At 32.2% G+C, this 22,022-nt stretch overlaps 3 protein-coding genes across 6 annotated transcripts; all 3 read right to left on the bottom strand.

Annotated features, from left to right (window-relative positions):
* Positions 1 to 1,501: 1,501 nt before the first annotated feature.
* Positions 1,502 to 4,043, bottom strand: LOC124822624 (NAD(P)-binding Rossmann-fold superfamily protein). Of its 2 annotated transcripts, XM_047294655.2 has the most exons (8): positions 3,785 to 4,042; positions 3,398 to 3,487; positions 3,229 to 3,284; positions 2,952 to 3,047; positions 2,755 to 2,832; positions 2,304 to 2,366; positions 2,054 to 2,227; positions 1,502 to 1,848 (listed from the first exon to the last, which is right to left on the bottom strand). In XM_047294655.2, exons 1-8 carry the CDS (start codon positions 3,984 to 3,986, stop codon positions 1,669 to 1,671), a joined length of 939 nt encoding a protein of 312 aa, XP_047150611.1. In that variant the 5' UTR covers positions 3,987 to 4,042; the 3' UTR covers positions 1,502 to 1,668. The 2 variants fall into 2 exon arrangements, with proteins under 2 accessions (XP_047150611.1, XP_087958759.1); XM_088102633.1 differs by lacking the exon at positions 2,755 to 2,832 and having other exon boundaries at positions 3,785 to 4,043.
* Positions 4,044 to 5,196: 1,153 nt separating this feature from the next.
* Positions 5,197 to 9,943, bottom strand: LOC124822622 (PHD finger protein ALFIN-LIKE 3-like). 2 transcript variants are annotated; one of them, XM_047294650.2, is made up of 5 exons: positions 9,590 to 9,943; positions 8,323 to 8,355; positions 7,167 to 7,395; positions 6,862 to 6,997; positions 5,197 to 5,785 (listed from the first exon to the last, which is right to left on the bottom strand). In XM_047294650.2, the coding sequence occupies exons 1-5, from the start codon at positions 9,681 to 9,683 to the stop codon at positions 5,516 to 5,518; spliced, it is 762 nt and encodes a 253-aa protein (XP_047150606.2). In that variant the 5' UTR covers positions 9,684 to 9,943; the 3' UTR covers positions 5,197 to 5,515. The 2 variants fall into 2 exon arrangements, with proteins under 2 accessions (XP_047150606.2, XP_047150607.2); XM_047294651.2 differs by having other exon boundaries at positions 6,865 to 6,997; positions 9,590 to 9,942.
* Positions 9,944 to 12,928: 2,985 nt separating this feature from the next.
* On the bottom strand, positions 12,929 to 17,172 carry LOC124846688 (nuclear transcription factor Y subunit A-3-like). 2 transcript variants are annotated; one of them, XM_047324009.2, is made up of 6 exons: positions 16,818 to 17,172; positions 15,556 to 15,854; positions 15,033 to 15,181; positions 14,883 to 14,957; positions 13,739 to 13,906; positions 12,929 to 13,572 (listed from the first exon to the last, which is right to left on the bottom strand). In XM_047324009.2, the coding sequence occupies exons 2-6, from the start codon at positions 15,812 to 15,814 to the stop codon at positions 13,180 to 13,182; spliced, it is 1,044 nt and encodes a 347-aa protein (XP_047179965.2). In that variant the 5' UTR covers positions 15,815 to 15,854; positions 16,818 to 17,172; the 3' UTR covers positions 12,929 to 13,179. The 2 variants fall into 2 exon arrangements, with proteins under 2 accessions (XP_047179965.2, XP_087957627.1); XM_088101501.1 differs by lacking the exon at positions 16,818 to 17,172 and adding an exon at positions 16,088 to 16,723.
* Positions 17,173 to 22,022: the final 4,850 nt, after the last annotated feature.

Raw genomic sequence — 22,022 nt, 5'->3', positions numbered from 1 at the left:
GTGTCACGATACCATTACTCTATTAATATTGTTATATTGTCATTTCTAAATTATGTGATATTATAAATTATTCGTGATTTTATAATGGTATAAAAAACAAATTAGTATGTTGTGCAAGAGAGGTTAAGTGTTCATAGTGTATTCGTGAATAAAAAGATTTTTGTTGTAAAGAAAACAAAGTCGCACATCAGATACAAGAGATGAATATGAGTTTACCATACCTCCATTTGGTTGAAGGCTTTTTGAAGTGATACCAAAAACAAATTTTTAACGACTTAGTCCAAAACGAACAATATCTATTTTTCATTGTTCTAACAAAAAGAAAAAAAAAAATATATATATATATATATATATATATATATTAAACTTAATTATTAATATTAATACGAGTTTACTTTATTATACACAATAATTTTAATTTTAAATGATAATAAATTTATATTCATTTCAACTTTATAAAATTAACTTATAAAAAAATTATTTAATTTTAATATTATAATTTTATTTTATTTTTAATCGATATAATTTCGAGAAAACCTAGGATTGAAAAGTCTATTTAATAATTTATTTTTAAAAAATGATAAGAAGTCAATAAGTCTAACAAAACCATCCAACCTACAAAAACAACAAAAGTATCATTCATCAAATAAATTATTCTTTATTTTTAAGTGCTAACATCAAATAGGAAAGAACCATTACAAAATTAGACAGAGACACATTTGTCTTCTCATAGGATATAAATACGATACGAGTAATCAGAAGATAAAGTACATTAAATAAAGTTTCGCTACAATAAAATATGTATCTTATGATAAATCACCGTAGAATTTATCGCTAGATATTGAATCATCCTATCACTAACTATTCCATATAAAAATATTAATTTTATCTTGAAAAAATATCTTAATTTTTTAATACATAATATAATAACAAAGTTAATTCAAACTAAATTTAAATTTATTAAATATAATATAAATTTTGAGTTTTATAAGTTGAGGAATATAGTTTAGAAAAGTTGATTGAAAATAGTAAATCATATACGGACAACTAAAATAAATTTATTTAATTCTAAATTATTATTATTATTATCATATATAAATTTATCAATTTTAGTAATAATTATCACAAAATTTATATTAAGAGTAGTATAATTATGGGTACTCGTTCAACTTTTTATTTTATTTCATTTTAGTTATTATTCTTGTAATTTTATGTATTTTCTTTTCTCGACTATGATATTTATATTGAATAAAATAACAATATATTTATTACTTATAAAAGTATGCATGGAAATATGAATCAATGAGGGGGTGAATCAATCTATGCAGAACTTTTAAAATCATACTAAAATTTACTTATCTTAATAAGTTTGTTTAATATCATGATGACCTTACTTGTCTTCGATCTATTAGTCAAGAGAAACCCAATCAGATGACAGCACTAAATATTGGAGAGAACACCAATTTCTTAACTTTCAATCAACAATGGTTATTAAAACATGTGATCACTACTCAAAGTAACAATTTTTATCTCTATAAGGCAAAAGGCTTTCCTTCCCCATGAACTACAAACCCATTTGAAAGCATTTTGTACACGAATTTATATATTCAATGCAAGAAAGATTAATCTTATACAATAATTTTTACTATATTCAAGAAATAGGAATAGTCACTGGAGTTTGTTATTTTCTTTCTCCATCAATGAGGACAAACATTCTTTCCAATCTGAAACTTTGTTATCCCCATTGGCCACCTCAAATATGAACCCAGTTTGTGGGGTGCAATCCAAGGCTGCAACACAAACAAAGGCAGCATCTTCTTTGCTAATACTCCCACTAGCTGCACAACCCTGTTGAAATAAACATAAAATGGAATTAGTAAGCCTGCAAATTATACCATAAACATCCAGCCCCTCCTTTTGTTTAGGAGAATTCAGTTAGCCATACTTGAGAATGTGTGAAGTTGGTTGATGATTAGAAGGGTCCTTTGAACATCCCTTTAGTATTGATTTGTTTTCTTCATTAAGAGGAGATATTAAGGCCTCTGGTATGTACCTGATCAAAGGTAAAGCCTTGCTTCCCACCAGGTGTGTCTTGTAATGCACCAGTCCTAATTATGGTGTAAGGAACTCCAGAGATCTTCAAAACTGATTCATCTTGCTCAGCTAGTTTCTTTGCATTGCTTTTCATCATAGATTGAAAGCCGCTTTTACCGCTATAAGCTGACAACTGCAACTTTGTTAAAACAAAAGGAAGATTGTGTTTGTGGTGAAAAGAAATGATATTGGGGTGGAGGTGGAAGTACCTGAGATAAGAGGATCACATGTTGTACTCCTTTAAGGCTCCCAACGCTAGAAAGAAAACCCTCCTGTAAAGAATGAAATAGTTCAAGCATTTATTCAGAAAACTTGTTTGAAGGTCAATTTTCTCAACATTATTGCCAGAATAGCTGAAAATAGAAAGAAACAGACTCAAGGGCAAGTAAATTGTTTGAACTAAAAACATGCTTTACTTGCTCTATGGCTTATATTTGAAAGATACATCACAAGGGAAGCTTCAATTCTTTCCTCATAGAGATAATGGCCTTGACGGAAACCTAAGCTTTGTTGAAAAAGCTATGAAATAAGAAAATCTGGTTTTATTCTTTGTTCCATCTTCTAAACTTTTATTCATGGAACTTAAAAATGTCTATAAACAAATGGAATCTATGTGAACCAAAGATAGATTACTAGTGAGGCATGGCATGATATTCACACATTTGGGCATATGATTGTGCGAACTCCTCTGAGAGCTTTCTTCACGAATCGATTGTCACTAGTATCTCCTGCCAGGGACTTTGCAACAAGCATCACGAGATCAATAATAAGAATCTGAAAAGTAGACAAAACTACTAACAAACAAACAATGTACCCGTTACCATCTGTTAGTAGTTTTGCAAATTAACTTCACACACCTCAACATAACTTCCAAAGGCTTCAAGTGCAACCCTTTTATCCTTCACCAATGCCTTTACTCGAGCTTTCTTGATAATCAATGACAGTATCACCATCTACATTAGTCAGAAAATAAGGCCAAAATTCAGAATTCGTTTGATATTGCAAAGCAAATCAATCGTGGTTATGAATACAAAACCATCAATTCATCATATCTATCTATAACAAGAATATAAAATCGGACTTTCAAGATTCTGATGCATCAACTTATAAGACTTTAGGCTAAGGCAAGCAGACCTGACCCATCTCACTATCTCCATCTGTTACAAGCACTGCATCTCTGACCTCATCTTCTGTTTTGAAACACTTTGTCAAAACAAAATCACCAACACTAGAAACAAATGATAATAAGATTCTCATATAAATACAAGCACTGTCATTTATGGATCACTGTGTATTTACTCACCCGGATAGTCATCCTCACCATCTTCTATGGAAGTACCATCTTTTTCAAGGATGTCAGGTGCACCATACCACTTCCTTAATTTGGGACCCCCTGATAATCAAGAGAGAATCAAAGGCAATAAGCAAAACAGGAAAGAGAAAATGTTGGAAACAAGGGTTTGAAAAACAGTCTCAAACCGTGATTACGGCCACAACATCAACAATTCTAGAGTTTCCTGGCTGCATCGCAACCGCATTTATGGCCATATCAGACACAATTTAATGCAATTTTCCTCAAAAAATAAATATTGTGACAAAATCACTTCACAACCACAATTTAAAACCTTGAAACCAACTTGATTGTAAGAACAAAGTAACTATAGAAGAGGTATGTAAAGAAAGTAACCACCTTCAATATAATCGAGAATTTGCTCCATAAGGCTGAGTTTTTTCTTGGCATGACAGACAACAAATGGTGGAACAACAGAACCATAATCTCTGCTTGATGGGAAAGAGGATCCAAATGGTGTTCCTGAACGTTGAGAAGAGAAAGGAACAGAACTTTGAAACGATAGAGTGGAAGAAAGCGTGGCAGCATAGGCCAACACCATTGTTGGCAGTGTTACACTCCAACCGTCTCTTCCCGCTATAAAGGATAACGCATTTCTTACCAGTGATGCCTTTCATTAAATAATTAATAATTAATAATCCCTGAAAAGGAAATTCAATCACAGCCGTCAAAACATTTCAATTCTATGATATTAACCATTGGATCATGCCAATCTAACATCACAAAATCCCAAATGCACCCCTTTTCTATAAATTGCATGCAAGAGGCTGCATTTTTCTTCAGAAAGCTCGAGACCTAGATGAGAAAAAAGACAAAGGCGAGTCCTACTTTGACTTTTTCTCCATCAACTAAGTGGAAAGTTTAATTTTTTGTTTCTGGGATTTTCTGTTTTTGAAATGTAGGCAAGTGCAATTTTACAATGGAATAAACACGTTAAGCTTTTGCAGTTAAGGTTGTTACCATAGAAATACTGTATTTTCCGGTGTATATTTTGTCATTATTATCTAATGAAAATTCTTCTTTGATCAAAAAAACAAATGATGTAAAGTTTACATTCTTTGTACAGTAATGTAGTTAGATAACTTAAATAACAAAATTTTATTTGTCTTAATAACAAATATCTTACGTAGAAATGGTAGTTATTTCCATAACTCATCCTTAAAACCTTCCTAAGTTATGCATGTTGTCTCGTTTCTTCTATAAATACATGAACTAAAGCATGAACATTCCTTGCATAACATTCCTTGCATATAGATAAACGGCAGAGAAAATTTCACTTCACCCATGATTTAGTATTCTGGAAATAGACAAATTTATTGGTATTGGAACACTTCCATAAAAAATGGGCGATTCAACATTCTGAATTGCCACTTAAACTTCGCTGAAAACCCATATTTATATTTGGAATAATGAAGACAGAAATGTCAGTAATCATGTGATTGAATCGTTCGAACGTTAGAACTTCCTACGAAGTAACCTCGTTGAGATTGATCTCTGCATGTCGACATTCGTCTCCTCTCGTGCATAATCAATTTAAATGGTGTCATATTAAAAGAACAAGGACTCATGGTTTCAACTTCACCAGCCTCATAAGACGATATGGAGCATGCACACATTGACTATAAAATAAAGATAACAGTTTCCTGGATACATTAGCTTAGCCACCCTTTTCGCCGGCTAAAAGCTCGGTGTGAAAAACCAAACATAAGGTCCAAAAGTCCTTCAGTTATGGGGGAGGGTTAGCAAACTAGTAATCACATAACTAGAAATCCATTTAAATAAATTTGTGTTTTTCATTAACCTAGTCTTAACGTGACATTAAGGAAAAGACTTCACTTTCCCAAGTCAACAATGCATAAACTACAAATTGATCATATCCAAGGCGTCGACTGAATTGCAGTTGACACTAACAAAACCAAACACAGCAGAATCCTACAGACTAGAAAAGAAACCTACATCTGCCAAACACAAACTATCCATAAACTGCAACATCTAGGAAGAAAAGCAGAACACGATCAGCAAAGACCCCAACAATGATTGTCAACGGAGGAACAACTTGGTTCATGTTCGTCAGGGGCGAGCTCTCTTGTTACTGCATGAGGGACACTTGTATTGTTTGATATGCTCTGCCCTAGCTGGTGTAATCTTCACACATTTACCATGGAACCATTTCTCACATATGTCACAGCAAATCCAGAATTCATCAGTGCCATAATGCTCACCACATGCCCCACACAAGGTCTCTCCATGTTCATCATCATCTTGTTCATCCAGTTCTTCATCCTCTTCTTTTGGTTGCGATGGCTTTGACTGTCTACTCTGAGAATCTGGAGCTCGTTGCTGCACAAAATAACAATTAGATGAGAAAGCAAACAAGCTGAGGACCAAAACAGAACCACAATATGATGACATCATGCAAAATATGAGCCAGATCTATACCTTCACACATTTTCATACAAATACAGAACTACAGCAACAATGCATCCCATTTAAACAACCGCTTCAACAGACAATGAAAACATCAATGTGGTACCACTACAACATACAGAAATTCAAGCAAAGAAATTCCCAAAATCAGATTTGAATTCAGAACTGTACAAAATCATGATAGGATATTCCCATATTTTATCCCCCTCTTCATCTAACCCCTTTCCTACAGGAATGAGGTTGGTAGTTAAGAATCCAAATAGATCATTTATACAGGTAAGGAACACGATATATTGGAAGTTAATAAATAGATATATACAAATTCATATGCCATAACCCTTTAAGATCAAATTTCAGGTTAGAAGTGCAGTGCTTACAGATCAAAACTAAAATACAAGGTCAAGTTAAGATGTATATCCATTTCACCGACACTTCAATCTTTTAGACACAGCTTAATCTCATCAAGGGATATAAGTTGTATCAAGGTCATAAAGTTTCAACATTGTTCCCCACTCTAACTACGCTAGTGTTATCTTTAATCTCTATTCATATGAAATTGTCTCAGCAAGCACACATAACAATCTGCTTATTCTACATTATTTTTTAAGAGCATACCAGAGAATGCCACTATCCATAACTACCCATATTTTCTGTTAAGGACTCGGGGCATAGTATACCATGATATTGAACCCCTACTTACGAAATGATATCCATAAAATGTGAAACTATATTTATCTTCAGAAAACATGCATATATACATCACCATTTTCATAAGATTTACACAATATTTCTAATGTTTTAAAGTATTGAATGCAAACTGAACTTTCATAAATTAACTCAACACACAATGCACTTAAACTAATGAGGCTATAATCTAGAAACAGACAACACCTGAAGATCAACCTGAGTTCATCACTGCTACAAAAAAAAAGGTATAAATGAAAAAATAAAATTATAGGCCATGCAGGGGTTCAAGAAGATATTATTACTGCCTTAGAGCTGGACTTAGACTTGCTGCCACTGTGGTTTGAAACAGAAGACTTCTCCTTAACTTGCTTCTTTGCTGCACCAGTAACAACTTCAAATATTGTTGGCAATTCGTTGATCATGTTGAAAAGTCGTTTCCTGCATTACATATGCAAATCATGAGTATATGGATGGATGGGACATGAAAAGGAAAGAACTAAACCAACGAGACAGACAAATCAGACAGGCAAAATCATAAATGCTCAGTAATTTTACACACCAACTTAATTTAACTTCAGATAAGATTTAAGGTTGGAGTATGAAATACCTGTCAGCTTTATCAAACCCGAATCTGGCTCCAAAATAGAATGCAATAGCAAGTAACCATGCATCACTATGGACAGCAACTAAAGATAGCCAGTCTTTTTCTTGCATGCCATCCCTAGCAAAGTTGATGCCCAGCACAGGCTCAGGAAGCTCAGGTGGTACTTCTTCAGCAGGTAAATTTACTTCCCACTGTTCACTGGGAAAGCCATACAAGCACAGATTCTCCTTCTCTAAAGGAATGAAGGCAAATGATTTATAAAACATGAGCACCAAATGGAATAAATAAAAAGCAAAGCTTATAATCCCTAAAAACTTCTTAATCCTTTCTCTATGGTATGTTGTTTGGAGCTAGAAGAGCCGCAAAAGCAATATTTCTGTTTGGAAAGAAAAATTAACAAAAATAACAATCAAGAGACCGAGAAGCACCAGGCACTCAATTAAATTTAACATAACTCAGCACAAAAAGAATACATATATGTAGGAGAATGACATTGACAGTGATATGAGTACGACAAGTTGACAATGTAAAAGAATTTCCCTCAAGTTCAGTCAATAACCAGATTTGATAATCACATTTTTATATTGAAATAACTACTCACGAAATTAAATGGAAAACATGAATCATGCAAAACCCTAAATATAGTCATTTTAGCATCACTTTTGTATAAACTTGCAGAACATTACAATAAGCTTGAAAACTATTCACAATTACAGTGAATCAAGAAAGGCAACAAGTACTGCAATGCTAGTTATGACCACTTTGACTATTACATGGTATACAACCCCCAAAATAATATGACAAAGAACAGTTAATTTGTAATTGAAAAACATAACTAAGCCACAATTCAACAAGAAAACACAGGAATCAATTTAAAAAAGGAAAAGTATTAATTAATCAAGAGAACAGGTAGGTTGGAAGAGTTTTAAAATTATACGCTGATATGAAACAAACAGCATTACGTATATCAGTTAGTCCAACACTCAAAGAAAAATATCCTTCAAACATCATAGTAAATCAACAGAATGATTATTTATTTGTTAATCTTTACAGAAGACCCAATTGAATCCATCCATACGATAAGTTAAAAGCTAAATGACCATTCAAAAACACCAATATTGTTGCACACAACACTAATCAAAAGGAGAGAATAACTAACCTGGATCACATTGGTTGTAGAAATCTTCAACATCTGCAACAGCATTACCCAGAAGAAAAAGTCCATTAGTAAGAAAAAGCTTCCAAAACCTTCATACAGATAAATTTTAAAAGATAAACAAATACAAAAGGCTGAGCATCAGACATTCAAGCGTTGAAAATGAATATAGATATTAAGGGCCTGTTTGATTTTCTCACCATCTTTTTGTTTTAAAAACTTACTTTTAAAATACTCAATAATCTATTTCTCGTTCAAAATCAGTTAGAAAAATTGTTTCCATAACCAATATTTGAAAAACCAAAAACAGTTGGAAAATGTTTTCAGGGCAAAACATAAATGTGCTCAAAGGGGAAAAAAAACATTCGAATGTATTTAGGAGACAAACAAATTTTATTTCATGAAATAAACAAAACTGTTTTTGAAAACGGTAAACAAACAAAGACTAATGATCAGGAAATAAAAGAAACTGACAAGAAGAAACGCATCATATGTGTGTTTGGATTGCTGTTTCATAGGCACCAAGTGTCCTTTCACAATTTTCAAAGCTAAAAATGGAGAAGTAACAATATTGGTGGATCAGGAAAATTGAGGGTTACCCAACGTTTCCACAAATACACCGAAGTAGCCTTTTCAAGCTAAAATATAAACAAAACACCACGTTAAGTGCTAAACCATACCAGAGTTAAGCATACTGAAAGGAGAATAACAAGAAGAAAAGGAAGAAACACGTGCAAATTCCTTAGAAAGCACAAATCAAACAACACTCAAAAACCACACAAACCTACTATGGAAGGTCCAAAGCCTCTTCTTCAAACCACAATACAATGCCAATAAGGAAGCCGTGAATTGACAAAAAAGTCAAATCAAATGAAAATTGACAACGGAAAACCATCCATAGAAAGTTTGAAAGACAAACCCATTCACACGCAAACCCAAAAAAACACAAAAACGAAAATTTACACAGAGCAGACAAAACCTAAATTATCACCTCAAATTAAAATTTTAAAAAAAATGGCAAACACTCCAAATATTTAAACCAAAATTCTCTCACCACCACCTGTCAAGCGTCAACGGCAATAACACCGACGCCAAACACGAAGCTAAACCCACACGACAATTTTCACCAACACATTAAGCAAAACCAAAAGGCAAAACCCAAAAAAAAAAAACACGAAATTTGTATTCAAAGCACATTACTTGACTAAAAAAACTGCGTCAAAGACAGAAATTGAAAACCATCTTAGATAAAGAAAAGCAAAAACTTCACCAGTGGTAAGGGCTTTGATGAGAGCAGCTCTTCGGCCCTTGAAATCCCTAAAAACCTCTTCGACCGTGCGTGGATTATACGTGCGCGAGTCCATTTCCCCTTCCGGTGGTGGTCCTCCTGCTGAAACCTAAATCAGAAGAATGAAAGCAAAAGAGAGTGCGAAACGAAGTCGTTTGAGAGGAAACGAGATTTGGAAGTTGCAGAGCTGAGAGCTTAAAGTGTAGAGAGTGCTCCCTCTCTCTGCCTCTCTGCAACCAAAATTTTGCAAAGTGCAGTCACTGCACAAACACAACAACAAAAGAAAACTCTTCCTTTTTTTTCTTCTTTTTTTTTTCTTTTATTTTAATGTTTTACTAATTTTTATTTTTATTTTGCTTGCGCCGGCGTGCCTGAATTCAAATTTATCTTCTTCTATTTTCCTCATTTTTCAAAATTATATATATACCCGGTATTTAAAATACATTTTGCTGTTCTGTAATATTTTTAAATTTTCTTTCACTTGTTTATTTTTAGCACTTAATATTTTAAAATTGATTACTTTCATGTTTCTGTTTTACATCGATTATTTATTCATACAGCTTTTCTTCCTTTATATATGTAATGTTCAGGTTTGAATATTTTTTATTATGTTTTCGGGTTTTACTTAAATTAAGAATAGCCGCAGAAATTCGCAGGATATTTCGTAGTAATAATACTGGTGTTTATGATTCCTGCTAATATTGTTATTGATTTTTTTTTTTAGCAAAAATTCATTCATAAAATGCTTCTCAAAGACAAATGGTAATATAATAATAAATAAAATTAAATATTTTACTCAAATGAGTACTGATCAGATTATTACTTTTAAAGAGGAAAAATCACAATAGGCGAAAATTTATTTGTGTTTCTTCTATTCTGGAATAAAACAATAATATTTTTAAAAATTTATACACTCTTTAAAAAAATATTTAATTAGTGTAAGTTTAATTAAAAATTTATTTGTATTAATTATTCGAGTGTCTCTGTTCAATGTAATAGTACTGTTATTGAGATATTGTTAAAAAATGATCTTAAAAAACTAAAACCCGATTATTAAATATAAATTATATGTTATAATAATGACTCAATCTTATATGATTCTGAATCTAGAAGATGCATACCTCATTTAAAAATTAATTTAAATAATCCTTATTTAACCCAAAATAACTACATGTATATTTATATTAAGTTTGATTATAATTATAATAACAATCTTAAAATTTATTCTAAATATAATGTTAAATTTTCTAAGCTAATGTTTTTCCGACAATGCAGGACATTAACTTTTATTTACTGAAATATACTTATGTTTTATTAAAAAAATCAAGACAAAGAATCACATGATTATAAATTGTAAAACCAGGGATAAATTACAACAATTCCAGTCAACTACGAGTAACTTTATACTCAGAACAACCATTTTAAAAGTCATTCAAAAATAGTTTCTAATTGAGTAATATTTCCTTACATAATAGTATAATATAATTATTTATGAGAAATGCAATAATCAGTATATTTTTCAACTCTTTGTTTTTAAATTTCTACAAATCACCACAGTTATTAACTATAAATAATATTCGGCAAAAGAAATGATAGTTTGACACAAACTTTTTATATTTATTTGATACAATATTTTTTTATTTTTTATTTTTTAAATATAAAAATTTATTTTTTATAATTATTTTACCTTTATTTTATATATTAAATAAATATAAAAATATTTCATCCTGTCGGAAATAAAAAACTAGTGAAAATGTATAAAAAAACATATGTAGAGTATTTATTTTCCAACATTTCTTTTGGTTTGCTTTTATAGTTTATAATACACAACACAAAAGATTGGAGTGCACAAGTAAAGAATCATCATAATATTTGAAACTTACATTATTCTTTTCTTTCCTCATTTAGTAAGTCATGATTCTAAGTCTTTTGAAATGTAGTTATTTTATAAACAAAAATCATTTAATTGATCAAATGTAGTTTATTCCATTACAAATGGTATGTAATAAGTTATTTTATATTTTTAATTATCCTCATCTAAAGTTTAGATGTGAAACTTCAAGAAAGTAATTTATATTTTTTATATTTTAACATACAGTTGGCAAAAGTATTGTTTAAATAGAGAATTCAGAGTAAATTAAAGTTCTATGAGAAAATATTTTCATTACTTGAAATCGGAAAATTTTAATTATTTTTTCTCCATTTTTTTCCCTATTTTTCTTCTCCTTCCCTCTCTGCTCTTTCTTGCCTCTACCGATACAGTCTAAACTATATTGATATTTGTAACTTAAACATCTATTTAAATAATATAATTCATAAATGGTAGAAATTAAAATACTTTCTGCAAATTAAAATTTCGAATTTTAAAAATTAAATTGATTTATTCAAATAACGTTTAAAAAATAAACCTAATTCAATTAAAAACAATTAAAATGTGAAAATCTCTAAATTGGGTAAAAGATCATTTTTTATATAGACTATTTTGAAAAAATGAAAAAATTAACCATAAATTTAAACAAAAAAATTAAAATACACAAATTGAAAATAATATATACCAACAAGCCCCTTTAAACAAGTTATTGGATATCGAGTCTTATGATTAAAATATATAATTGAGATTAAAGATCCACAAGAAATTATCAAACAGATTCTTCCAGAAAAATTTAATATTCATCAACAGAATCAATTACTATTTTACACCAATAAGACTGCCAGAATTTGACTTTATATAAAATTGAGATCTTTTTTTCTTTCAGATTTTCTACTTGAATGACCAATGCATCTTTGCAGACAAAAAACATTTATGGTGGTGAGTTACAATGTCTAACACAATACTTTGCAATAGCAACAGATATAAACTTGCTATCTTCATCACTCAAAAACAAAGCAAGAGATGAACATTTTCAGGAAAGATTCAGAATAAGTTCCACTAAATGATCAGTGATATCTGGCAAAGAAAAATGATTCTGACACATAAATTTTACATTCATTTCACACTGTTCTTTCTTACTTTTTATTTTTTTCTTTTCTGAAAAAATACAAAAAATTACATTTTTATGATCATTTTATACTATAAGTGTGTATGTCAAATGAATGTAAAAATATGTCTTGATACCATTACTATTTAGCAAAACAAAAGATGCTTTGAAATATCCACTAAAATGTTGTGGAGGCTCTCTATAAACCGTATAAGCCAAAGCAACAAACGACAAGGACAACCATTGATGTTACCAGAGACACCAACAAAAGCCAAGCCACTTTCTTACCTCAAAAATCAAAATCATAATCAACAAAGCATCAACATACAAAAGGAAAAATAGGTACCACAATCAAAACACAAGTCAAAATGAAATTTTCTAATGTGACATCAACACAAAGAAACATCAAATGTGCTTCTCTGCCCAAACATTTTCAGGGCAACAATATATGATAATTGAAATCTAGCAAAGGTTCAAAGCCATGATCTAGGACAACCAGTACACATAGTAATATATGAGCCAAGGATGACTTCCCTATGGAACACAGACAATTGTCTTCTCCAACAGAATGCTGGAAAATAACTTACTGGTGTGTCACATAAGGACTGATAGACGACGCTGGTTTGCACCACCACCACCACCACCACTGATATCAGCAGAGTAACCCTGCATGTTCCTTCCTATATGAGAAGGGTAACCACATAATCTAATGTCAGGTTGATGTTGCTGGAAGAGATCACCACTATTAGATGCACTAGAAATATCTGAACAGGTGGCTGTGGAAGCACCATCTCTGTAGTTCAACTGACGAGCCTTAGATTCTGACATGTTTCCCCTCAGATTCAAATGAGTACACCTCGAAACATCTATGTCATGGTTTTGTGAAGAGGGTTTAGACTCTTCATTCTTTTTTGTATTCAAGAAGCGACCACCAGAACCTCTGGCTCTCTTCAATGCATGTAGATGGCGAGACTCGTGAAGATATGGCTGAAAAACAAACATGGTAACGTTAAGGAGAGAAGTTGAACTTAGAAGGAAAAGGAAACAAAAGAGAAGTATGAGAAATGCTGTAAAATCACTCTTTTAAGTTTTATCAAACACTTGTGTTAAAGAGTGATTTTACAGCATTTCTAAAATGCAGAAGTGCACTTACTTTCCGTTCTTTGATGAGTTTGTTCTGTGATTCAAGTTTTGCCCGGTATTGTCTGCGCCTCAGAATAGCATGGTACTGCTTTGCATTCACAAATATAGGCTCCTCACTAAGATCAAGTGGCAGAGGAATTCTAGCCGTAGGCATTCCTATCAGCTGAGCAGGATGAATCTGGCCATATTTTGATAGCATGGTTTAGATTATAGAAATGCACATAATGTCTTAGTGTTACTAACATGATGGAAGTTTGAAGGCATTATGTAACTGTGTTAGGTCATTTAATTAAAATAAAGAATGAACACGTCATAAGAGAATCCAAATACTCAAAAGCTTGATTATCCATAGAAGGCTCAATTTCTTTTTCCAACAACTCAGCATAAAGTTTAGCAAGAGTAACCATGCTGTCTGGTAAAGAATGCATGTCAGATTGTTAAGTCTATAAAATAAAGAATACCTTGAGTCAAAGATAAGAAACAAGCTCTCCACCATAATAAAAAAGTGCTTTAGTAAATAATAATACAAAGGATGAAAGAATAAGAACAAATGAGGTGCAAAGGAGAGCAAAGAAACATTTTTAAACCGAAAAGATTCTTCATAAGCATACTTTATGAACTATGAGAATCTGTAAGGTTGGCAAGCTAACAGTGGCACAACAAATAGTAAAAACTAATTAAGCATAGATGATTGCTGAAAAGATTCTCAAGGACGTATAATAATAAGTAAAATAAAGGCACTATTGGTGATTCATTTAAATATGCATAATGATGGCATTAATACAGGAATCAACCACAATAGCATCTACTTATAGTAACATATATCCAAAAGTCTCTCAGAAAGCTTCCAATCAAATTAAAACTGCTAATAATAAGGGCAGCATGCTTTCCCGAAAGACCTTTAACCTATTTCTAAGTCAACATCATAACAAAATCAGAAATCACAGAGTGGAGCAATTACAAAGTGAAAAACTCAGTACACCAGATCTAAACAAAGTACTTTCCAGATACACCATAACCTGATGCCACTCATACTCATACAGTTATTTTATCAATTTGTTTGAATGATAAATCTTTAACTCACTGTGCTGAAGACAAGCTGACAAGAATAAGAAAATAGTGAAAAAAAAAATGAATAAATTCCAATATCTTACATTAGGTTGTGGGCCATATGGAGAAGCTAGTAGGCCACTAAAGCATGGCTCAGCAAGATGGAATGCAGTATGAGCCTGAAAAGCAAATTATAAGAAAAGAGATTTGCAAACAATATCAGTCCACTGAGATACAATCATACATCAACTTACAAGTGGCTGGTTGTGACACATTTGTGAAGGAGGTAAGGTAAAATCCTGACCACGAACAGATGACCTGATTACACCTTCTATACTCTTTCTCCCAGCTGTGTTAAGTGTCGAACAAGCAGAAGAATTGCTACACTGAACTGAAAATTGACCTACAGCAAGTATTTACCAACATCCATTAAGCAAAAAGTGTTTTCTGATAACACAAAAAGTACTTCTAGAGCTTTAAACCAAACATGCACTAAACAATCTAAGGACTAAGGTTAACTCTAATTTTTGGAAGCAAAAAGAAAATGCAATACATGTATGGCTATCATTGTTAAATGCTAAGTGATCAGGAGATATAACTTAACAGCAACATCACAAGCACAAATTGGTATTACTTCATTTTTTTCTTTACTATAAAGATTTCAGGTTCTCTTCATTACTTCACTGCAGGGTAAAACACGGGTATAGAACAATGAAAAAGAATCGATTAGAACAATCAGACATACAACAGAAAAAGACTAAGTTTTATTACAAGTACCTGATTGCGCTGAACCAACTTCCGGATAAGACTGACCAGTTGATTGAGATGAAGAAGAATCTCGGTCTTGATAATGAAAATTCAATGGCTTAGTCTTACGGCCTTGCTGCGGCAGAACACCCATTTTCAAGGTCAAACCTCTGGACATGGATGATTGTTGAACATCAGATTCAGAGGAAGCCCCCCATGACGAGCATCCAAGAGCATAAGGAGCTGTTAAATGGGTAGAACCAGAGCCTTTTTCATTTAAGTTCTTCATTGTTTTCCTCAATGGATCAAGCCTTGTTTAGAGTGTTTACCTTCAAACAGAGAATAAACCATTATCTAAAAACCAGGATTGGACTATGGCCTTTTTCCCAACAAACATCAACTATTAATGAACATTTCCATTCATACATGCAGAAGAAAACAAGGCAAAAAGGTTGAAGTAGCTACAATTCTAAAACAACTTATGGTTTGTGTATGAGAAAAAGCAGCCATCTTTGCATGTCAGTTTGTGGCATGTGTGTATCCAGAAAATAAACTCACGTACTGGAAAAAAGATGTAGGGAAGAGAAAGACATCATCTTTCCGTAAACAGACTTAGAAGCAAAGTAATTAGACAATATGAAATGCCATGCAGAAACTCCTAAAGATTTAACAATGTATGGTACGTCATCGAAAGCAAGAAGTTCCCTTTGTGGGTTTCACCCACTGATAAAGATATACCAATAATAAGAAAGTTAACAAATTTCTTTAAAAAGTATTAGTCTAGGAATCTTCTACATTTTCACAATCTTTACAAAGCAATCCAACCAAACAAAATAGACAGATAGATTGCATGTGAACGGTTAAATGAATTTGTGAATATAGGAAAAGAAAAAAGAAAAGTGAGGAGTGGGAAGAAAAGGAACTGTTTCTTTTGAAGACTTTTAACAGCATAAAAAGCATACCAAAATTGAAAAGCTTCTGCATAAATGGTTAATTCCCAGAATATTCACAGAAACAAGAAACAAAGTCATTGCCAAAAACAACAATAACTTATCATCCATCAGCAAACACAAGCCTGTCTCTGCCTTACACATAACAAGAAATCCTCTATCTAAGACCAACCTCAGATTCACTACCATGCCAGAAAAAAAAATACTTTTTTCCAAAAAAACATAAATTAACAGGAATGGAAAAAGAGAATGAAGGCAGATGTACAGGAAGGAATAGTAAAAAGAGAGAAAGACACCTCGAAAAATCAGTAAAGTGACGAGGAACAAGAAAATGGTACTAACCAAAAGCTGTGCATGTACATATGTATGTACTTAAAAGCTAAGAAGAAACTCTCAATCTGAAACAGAAGCTGAAACTGAAAGTGGTACCCCACTATTGTCTCACACTCCTCCACTTCATCACCCTTTGCTTGTGTTGATCTCTTTAAAGTACAAAGTCACAGACTTGAAAAACTATGAACTCTCTCTCTCTCTCTATATATATATATCTATATGTATCTATCTTTCTATCTCTGCATTAACACAGTCAATTAAGTTCAATTTCAAGACTCAAAGTGTACTCTCTCACCACTCACCTTCCACAGGCTACAGCACCAGCTTTCTCAATTCTCCATTATCAAAAAATAATATTTTATTATCATTAACGTTAAAGGGAGAAAAGAAAAAGGGTACCCATGAAAAAAATCCATTGATGAAGTAACCTTTTTTCTATGTGACATTGACATATGACGATGTGAATATGATCACATCCTAATCTGAATAAAAGGGTTTTAGAAAGTAATAATTAAATATTGAAGGGCTGCAATTGAACATTGTCGCGTAGTGGTACGTTGAAATTTGCATAGGGATTTGGGGTTTGGTTTTAAATATTAGGGCTTCAAGTTTCAACTTCATATCAGACTGTGATGCCTCCTACTCATAGACTTCTGTGTGCTTCTTAAATGCACTCCACCTCCTTCATTCTTCACGCGCTCCTCTTTTACTTTCTTTTACACTGTCTTTCCCTTCTTCTTATCTTTCATGGATTTTCATGAACTGATACTGAATTTTTACCTCTTTTACAGGGATCAATGGAAGAAGAAGAAGAAAAAGGAATATAAAATTAACCACTCTTCCCCTCTTCTTAAAATTATCAACTTTTTTTAAATGATTTAGTGCTTCTCATTTTCAAATTTTTTATTGCTATTATTTTATTTTGAATTAAACTTTTAGGATGTTTTTACTTTATAAAATTTGAGTGACCAAATATATGTGAAGAAATTTGAGAATAAATTTATTATCTTTTATTTTAAATAATTCAGAAATAAGTGAAATTAAATTTAAAAATAAAATTAGTGAATATTAGTGTATAATTTAATTACAAATAAAAAAATTGTTTAATTAATAAAAAGTAAAAATTATTAAAATATTTTTTGTAATAAAAGTAATATAAAATTATAATTGTTAATTTATATAATTGTAAAAAGATTTATAAGAGAAAAAATAAAAATTAAATTTTTACATATGAAAAAATTATATTATTATTATTGTTATTAAAAAACTGTAAGGTAATATAATAAAACTAACCAATTTTCTTTCTATCTTTTCTAACACGAGAGATGAGAAAAAATAAATAATTCTATTTTTTCATCCAACATCACCCTCATATAATTTCAAACGAACATAAAAAAATTCACTTTTATATCTTCTCAATCTCCATCCACATGAGAATAAATTCAAACAAACAAAACATTAATAATAATATGAAAAAAACAATATTTTTTGAATGAATATGATAGTACGGTCTTAAAATCTGAAATTTAAACTTTAAATCAAATTTATAAAAATTAATTTTGAAATGATATCACTGTAAATTAACTTTAATTTAAGTTAATTGTTTAACATATTTATCTATTTATGCTTGATGTTATGTTATCAAAAAATAAAAATAACAATAGAAAAAATTATGAATTTTTTCGGTAAAATTTATTATTTTTTCACGCCAAATGAAAATAAAAACAATAAGTAGAGTAAAACGTTTTCTATATATCAAGTGCTAAAATAAATATTTATAAAATTAGACTATATAAATTGTGTTTATAGTTTCAAAAACTATAATAAAATGAATTAAATCTGTTTGACATGCGTATTATAACGTCTATTTTTCTTCTTATTAATACTAGTTGGTTGTGTATTCTTGTTATTATCAAAGTTATTGAGAAGAATGAAAACTTGAAACTTGGTAAAAGTCGTGCAAATGTTTCCACGGATTAATTAGAAATTATTACTAATTTAAAAGTTTATAAATAAAAAAGTACACATTGATTCTTGTTTTATTTTAAAACTGTATCTCTTTCAAACACAGTTTGAACTCTCTTTTTCAGTTAAAAAAATAATTACTTTTATGATATTATGTTATATATTTAAAGAGTTTGAAGATTAAATATAGTTTTGACTTTTGTAAGTAAATATATTTTAGTATAATTTTAACTTTTTTAATGATTTGTATAAGGAAATATATTGGTACGGTATTTAATTTATATATATTTATATGAATGTGATTGGATTTTGTTGTAACTACTAAGAAGAATTTAAATATAGTTTTATTTAGAAAAAAATATTTTAATATATATAATTCTTTTATATTTATTTAACATTTTTTTTATTTTCTATTTTTAAAATTATAAAAAAATATTTTTGTTGCGATCATTTATTTTATACCATATGTAAAATGAATATAAAAATATATTATCTATCATTACTTTTCTATCTAAGACAATATAGTATTTATTTATATGTAGTTTGTGACATCCCAAAATATATAACAAAGTATATACGTAGAATGCATCAATTATAATAATAGAAACAGTTAGGAGTACGCAATAGATGGAATTAGGAGTACAGTTATCCAAGTCTGACTGGAAAACTTTAAAATATAAGTACAAGCTCATAATTCTCCAAAATACAGATCATGCTAAAATGAAGGCTAGAAGTTTTTCAAAATAAAAAGCTATTGAACATCATAGCTAGAAGAAATCCTAAGCACTAGGAGCTGGGTCTTCCTCATTCTCCAACGCTTGCTCCAAGGGTACATCATCACCTACTGCTCACATCCAAAGGATTGGATGATCATCGCAAGAGGGAAATCAAACACATGCAACACACACAAATGCAAGGGTGAGCTAGATCTCAAACAATCATACAATTCATTTTCAACCAATCTAGCATTTACCAGAATATCCATACACATAAGTCATCATAAACATAAGCATTTATTTAATAACACTCATCAAGACAAGTATCCTATCATGTTAAGACTCTAGACACGTCCGGACATAGAATGTATGTAGAGCTGGGGCGGGTTGTGCACTTGTGATGGCCTCTACTGCTTTGCAAAGCCATTGCCGAGGGGTTCCACCCGACCATACACAAGGCTAATCCGTTACCGCGGAATAGACCTCCAGTGATAGCGTCTACCCTAGGACCTCCCACTACTCCCACCACACGCGTCGATCCTCTCTAAGTGAGAATGAAAGACCGTTGGAGTGTTAGGGATAACCCCCCATATGGAAGCCTCTTACATTCATTCAATACACTAACTGATCTCACCGAGAGATCTAAATTTCCGATTTAATCCGACCATTTTAAATCTCATAATATTCCTTTTGAATCAACAATGTACATCATAAACCACTTATAATCATACACTTTCAACCAATCTGGATCACATGAAGATGCATTCATAAATTGTAACCGAAATATTTAATTAACAAAGCTTACTGGAATGAGAGAAAGCACAAAAGAAAATATCACTGGACGAACACTGTTTGGACGAGCGTCCAAAAGCCCTTGGGCGGACACTGTTTGGACGAACGTCCTAACACCATTGGACGAACTACTTGGACGAGCGCCCAAAAGTCCTTGGACGGACCCTGTTTGGACGAACGTCCTAACCGCTTGGACGAACTGCTTGGACGAGCGCCCAAAAGTCCTTGGACGGACCCTGTTGGACGAACGTCCTAACATCTTGGACGATCCCTATTTGGACGAACGCCAAAAGCACTTGGACGAACCCAATTTGGACGAACGCTGTTATAACTAGGACGAACGCTTCAATATCAAGCCTCATCATGACCGAACGCTAACTGATTACTAACACCGGCTCAAGGACGAACGCTAATCCCCCAACATTTGACCGAACGTCCCCAGACAAGGACGAACGCTAATCACACCAACCTTTGACCGAACGTCCCCAGACAAGGACGAACGCTAATCACACCAACCTTTGACCGAACGTCCCCAGACAAGGACGAACGCTAATCACTCCAACCTTTGACCGAACGTCCCCAGACAAGGACGAACGCTAATCACTAACACATTCCCATGGACGAACGCTATTACTATCATCTCCTAAGACCGAACGTTCATCCAACCAACATTTGACCGAACGTCACTCAGCACATGCATGGCCGAGCGTTCAGCTCCGCCATGGACGAACGCTCAGTTTGCGCGTTCTGCAGAATTTAATTCTGCAGAATTCTCAGAACTCTGCAGAATGGTAACAGAACCTCCCTTAACCATTTCTAACCACTTTTCCCAACTTCTTAGACTCTTAATTCTCATTTTAGACTTAATTAAACTTATCCAAATGATTCTAAACATTTCTACCACCATTTTTAAGTGATTAAAGTTCACTTTCAGCATCCAAAACACTAATTTCAACAACTTAGGGACCCAAATTCGATTCCACTACTTGGAACCTGTTTTCAACTACTGTTATGCTTCTAACAAGTCACAATGGACTTGTCTAGGCTGCCCAAACAGTCCAGGAACACTGCAGCCTTCATTTACTCAAAATCCCTACCTCACTTCCTCTAAAATGACCAAAAAGTGACCCTAAGACACTTGATTTTCCTTCCTATCAACACCATAACAAATTTTACACACCAAAACAGTTCCAACATACATAATTCATCACTCAAAATCATCCCAAACAGTTCACATCCATCAATCACCACATTCACGTAGCACTCACACTTTCATACATGCATTTCAAGTTAGCAAAATTCAAAATTATGCTTCCAACAACATACCAATTTGAAAATCATTATGTAATCACGTCATACAGTAAAATCAAAAAGAGAACTAGCTCCCCTTACCTCTAGTGTAGACAACCAAGCTCAAGTAGAAACCCTAGACCACTTGCTTGCACTTTCAAAAGGTTAGAATCACCTATAAATCATCAATTGATGATAGAAAACGAATCTTAGCACCAAATAGAAGCTAGATTATGGAAGAAAACGAAATGGGTTGCATGCACCAAGTTCAATCACATGCTTACAACCCTAGGGCACATGAGAAAGGGGGTTTTCTTACCGGTTCAGATTTGGGAAAATTGACCGACTAAGAGCAACACCCGCTACTTTGTGATCGTTGGGGCAGCACCTAATCAAGATTTTAATGGTTCAGTGTGAAGGATGGAAAGGGAGAAGATGTAGGAGGAGGAGA

Source organism: Vigna umbellata, chromosome 11 (genome assembly GCF_029865625.1).
Source record: "Vigna umbellata cultivar VRB3 chromosome 11, Vumbellata_1.0, whole genome shotgun sequence".
Classification (NCBI taxonomy): domain Eukaryota; kingdom Viridiplantae; phylum Streptophyta; class Magnoliopsida; order Fabales; family Fabaceae; genus Vigna; species Vigna umbellata.
The sequence above is the reverse complement of the archived record's forward strand: the minus strand, read 5'-3'. Positions and strand labels throughout refer to the sequence as shown.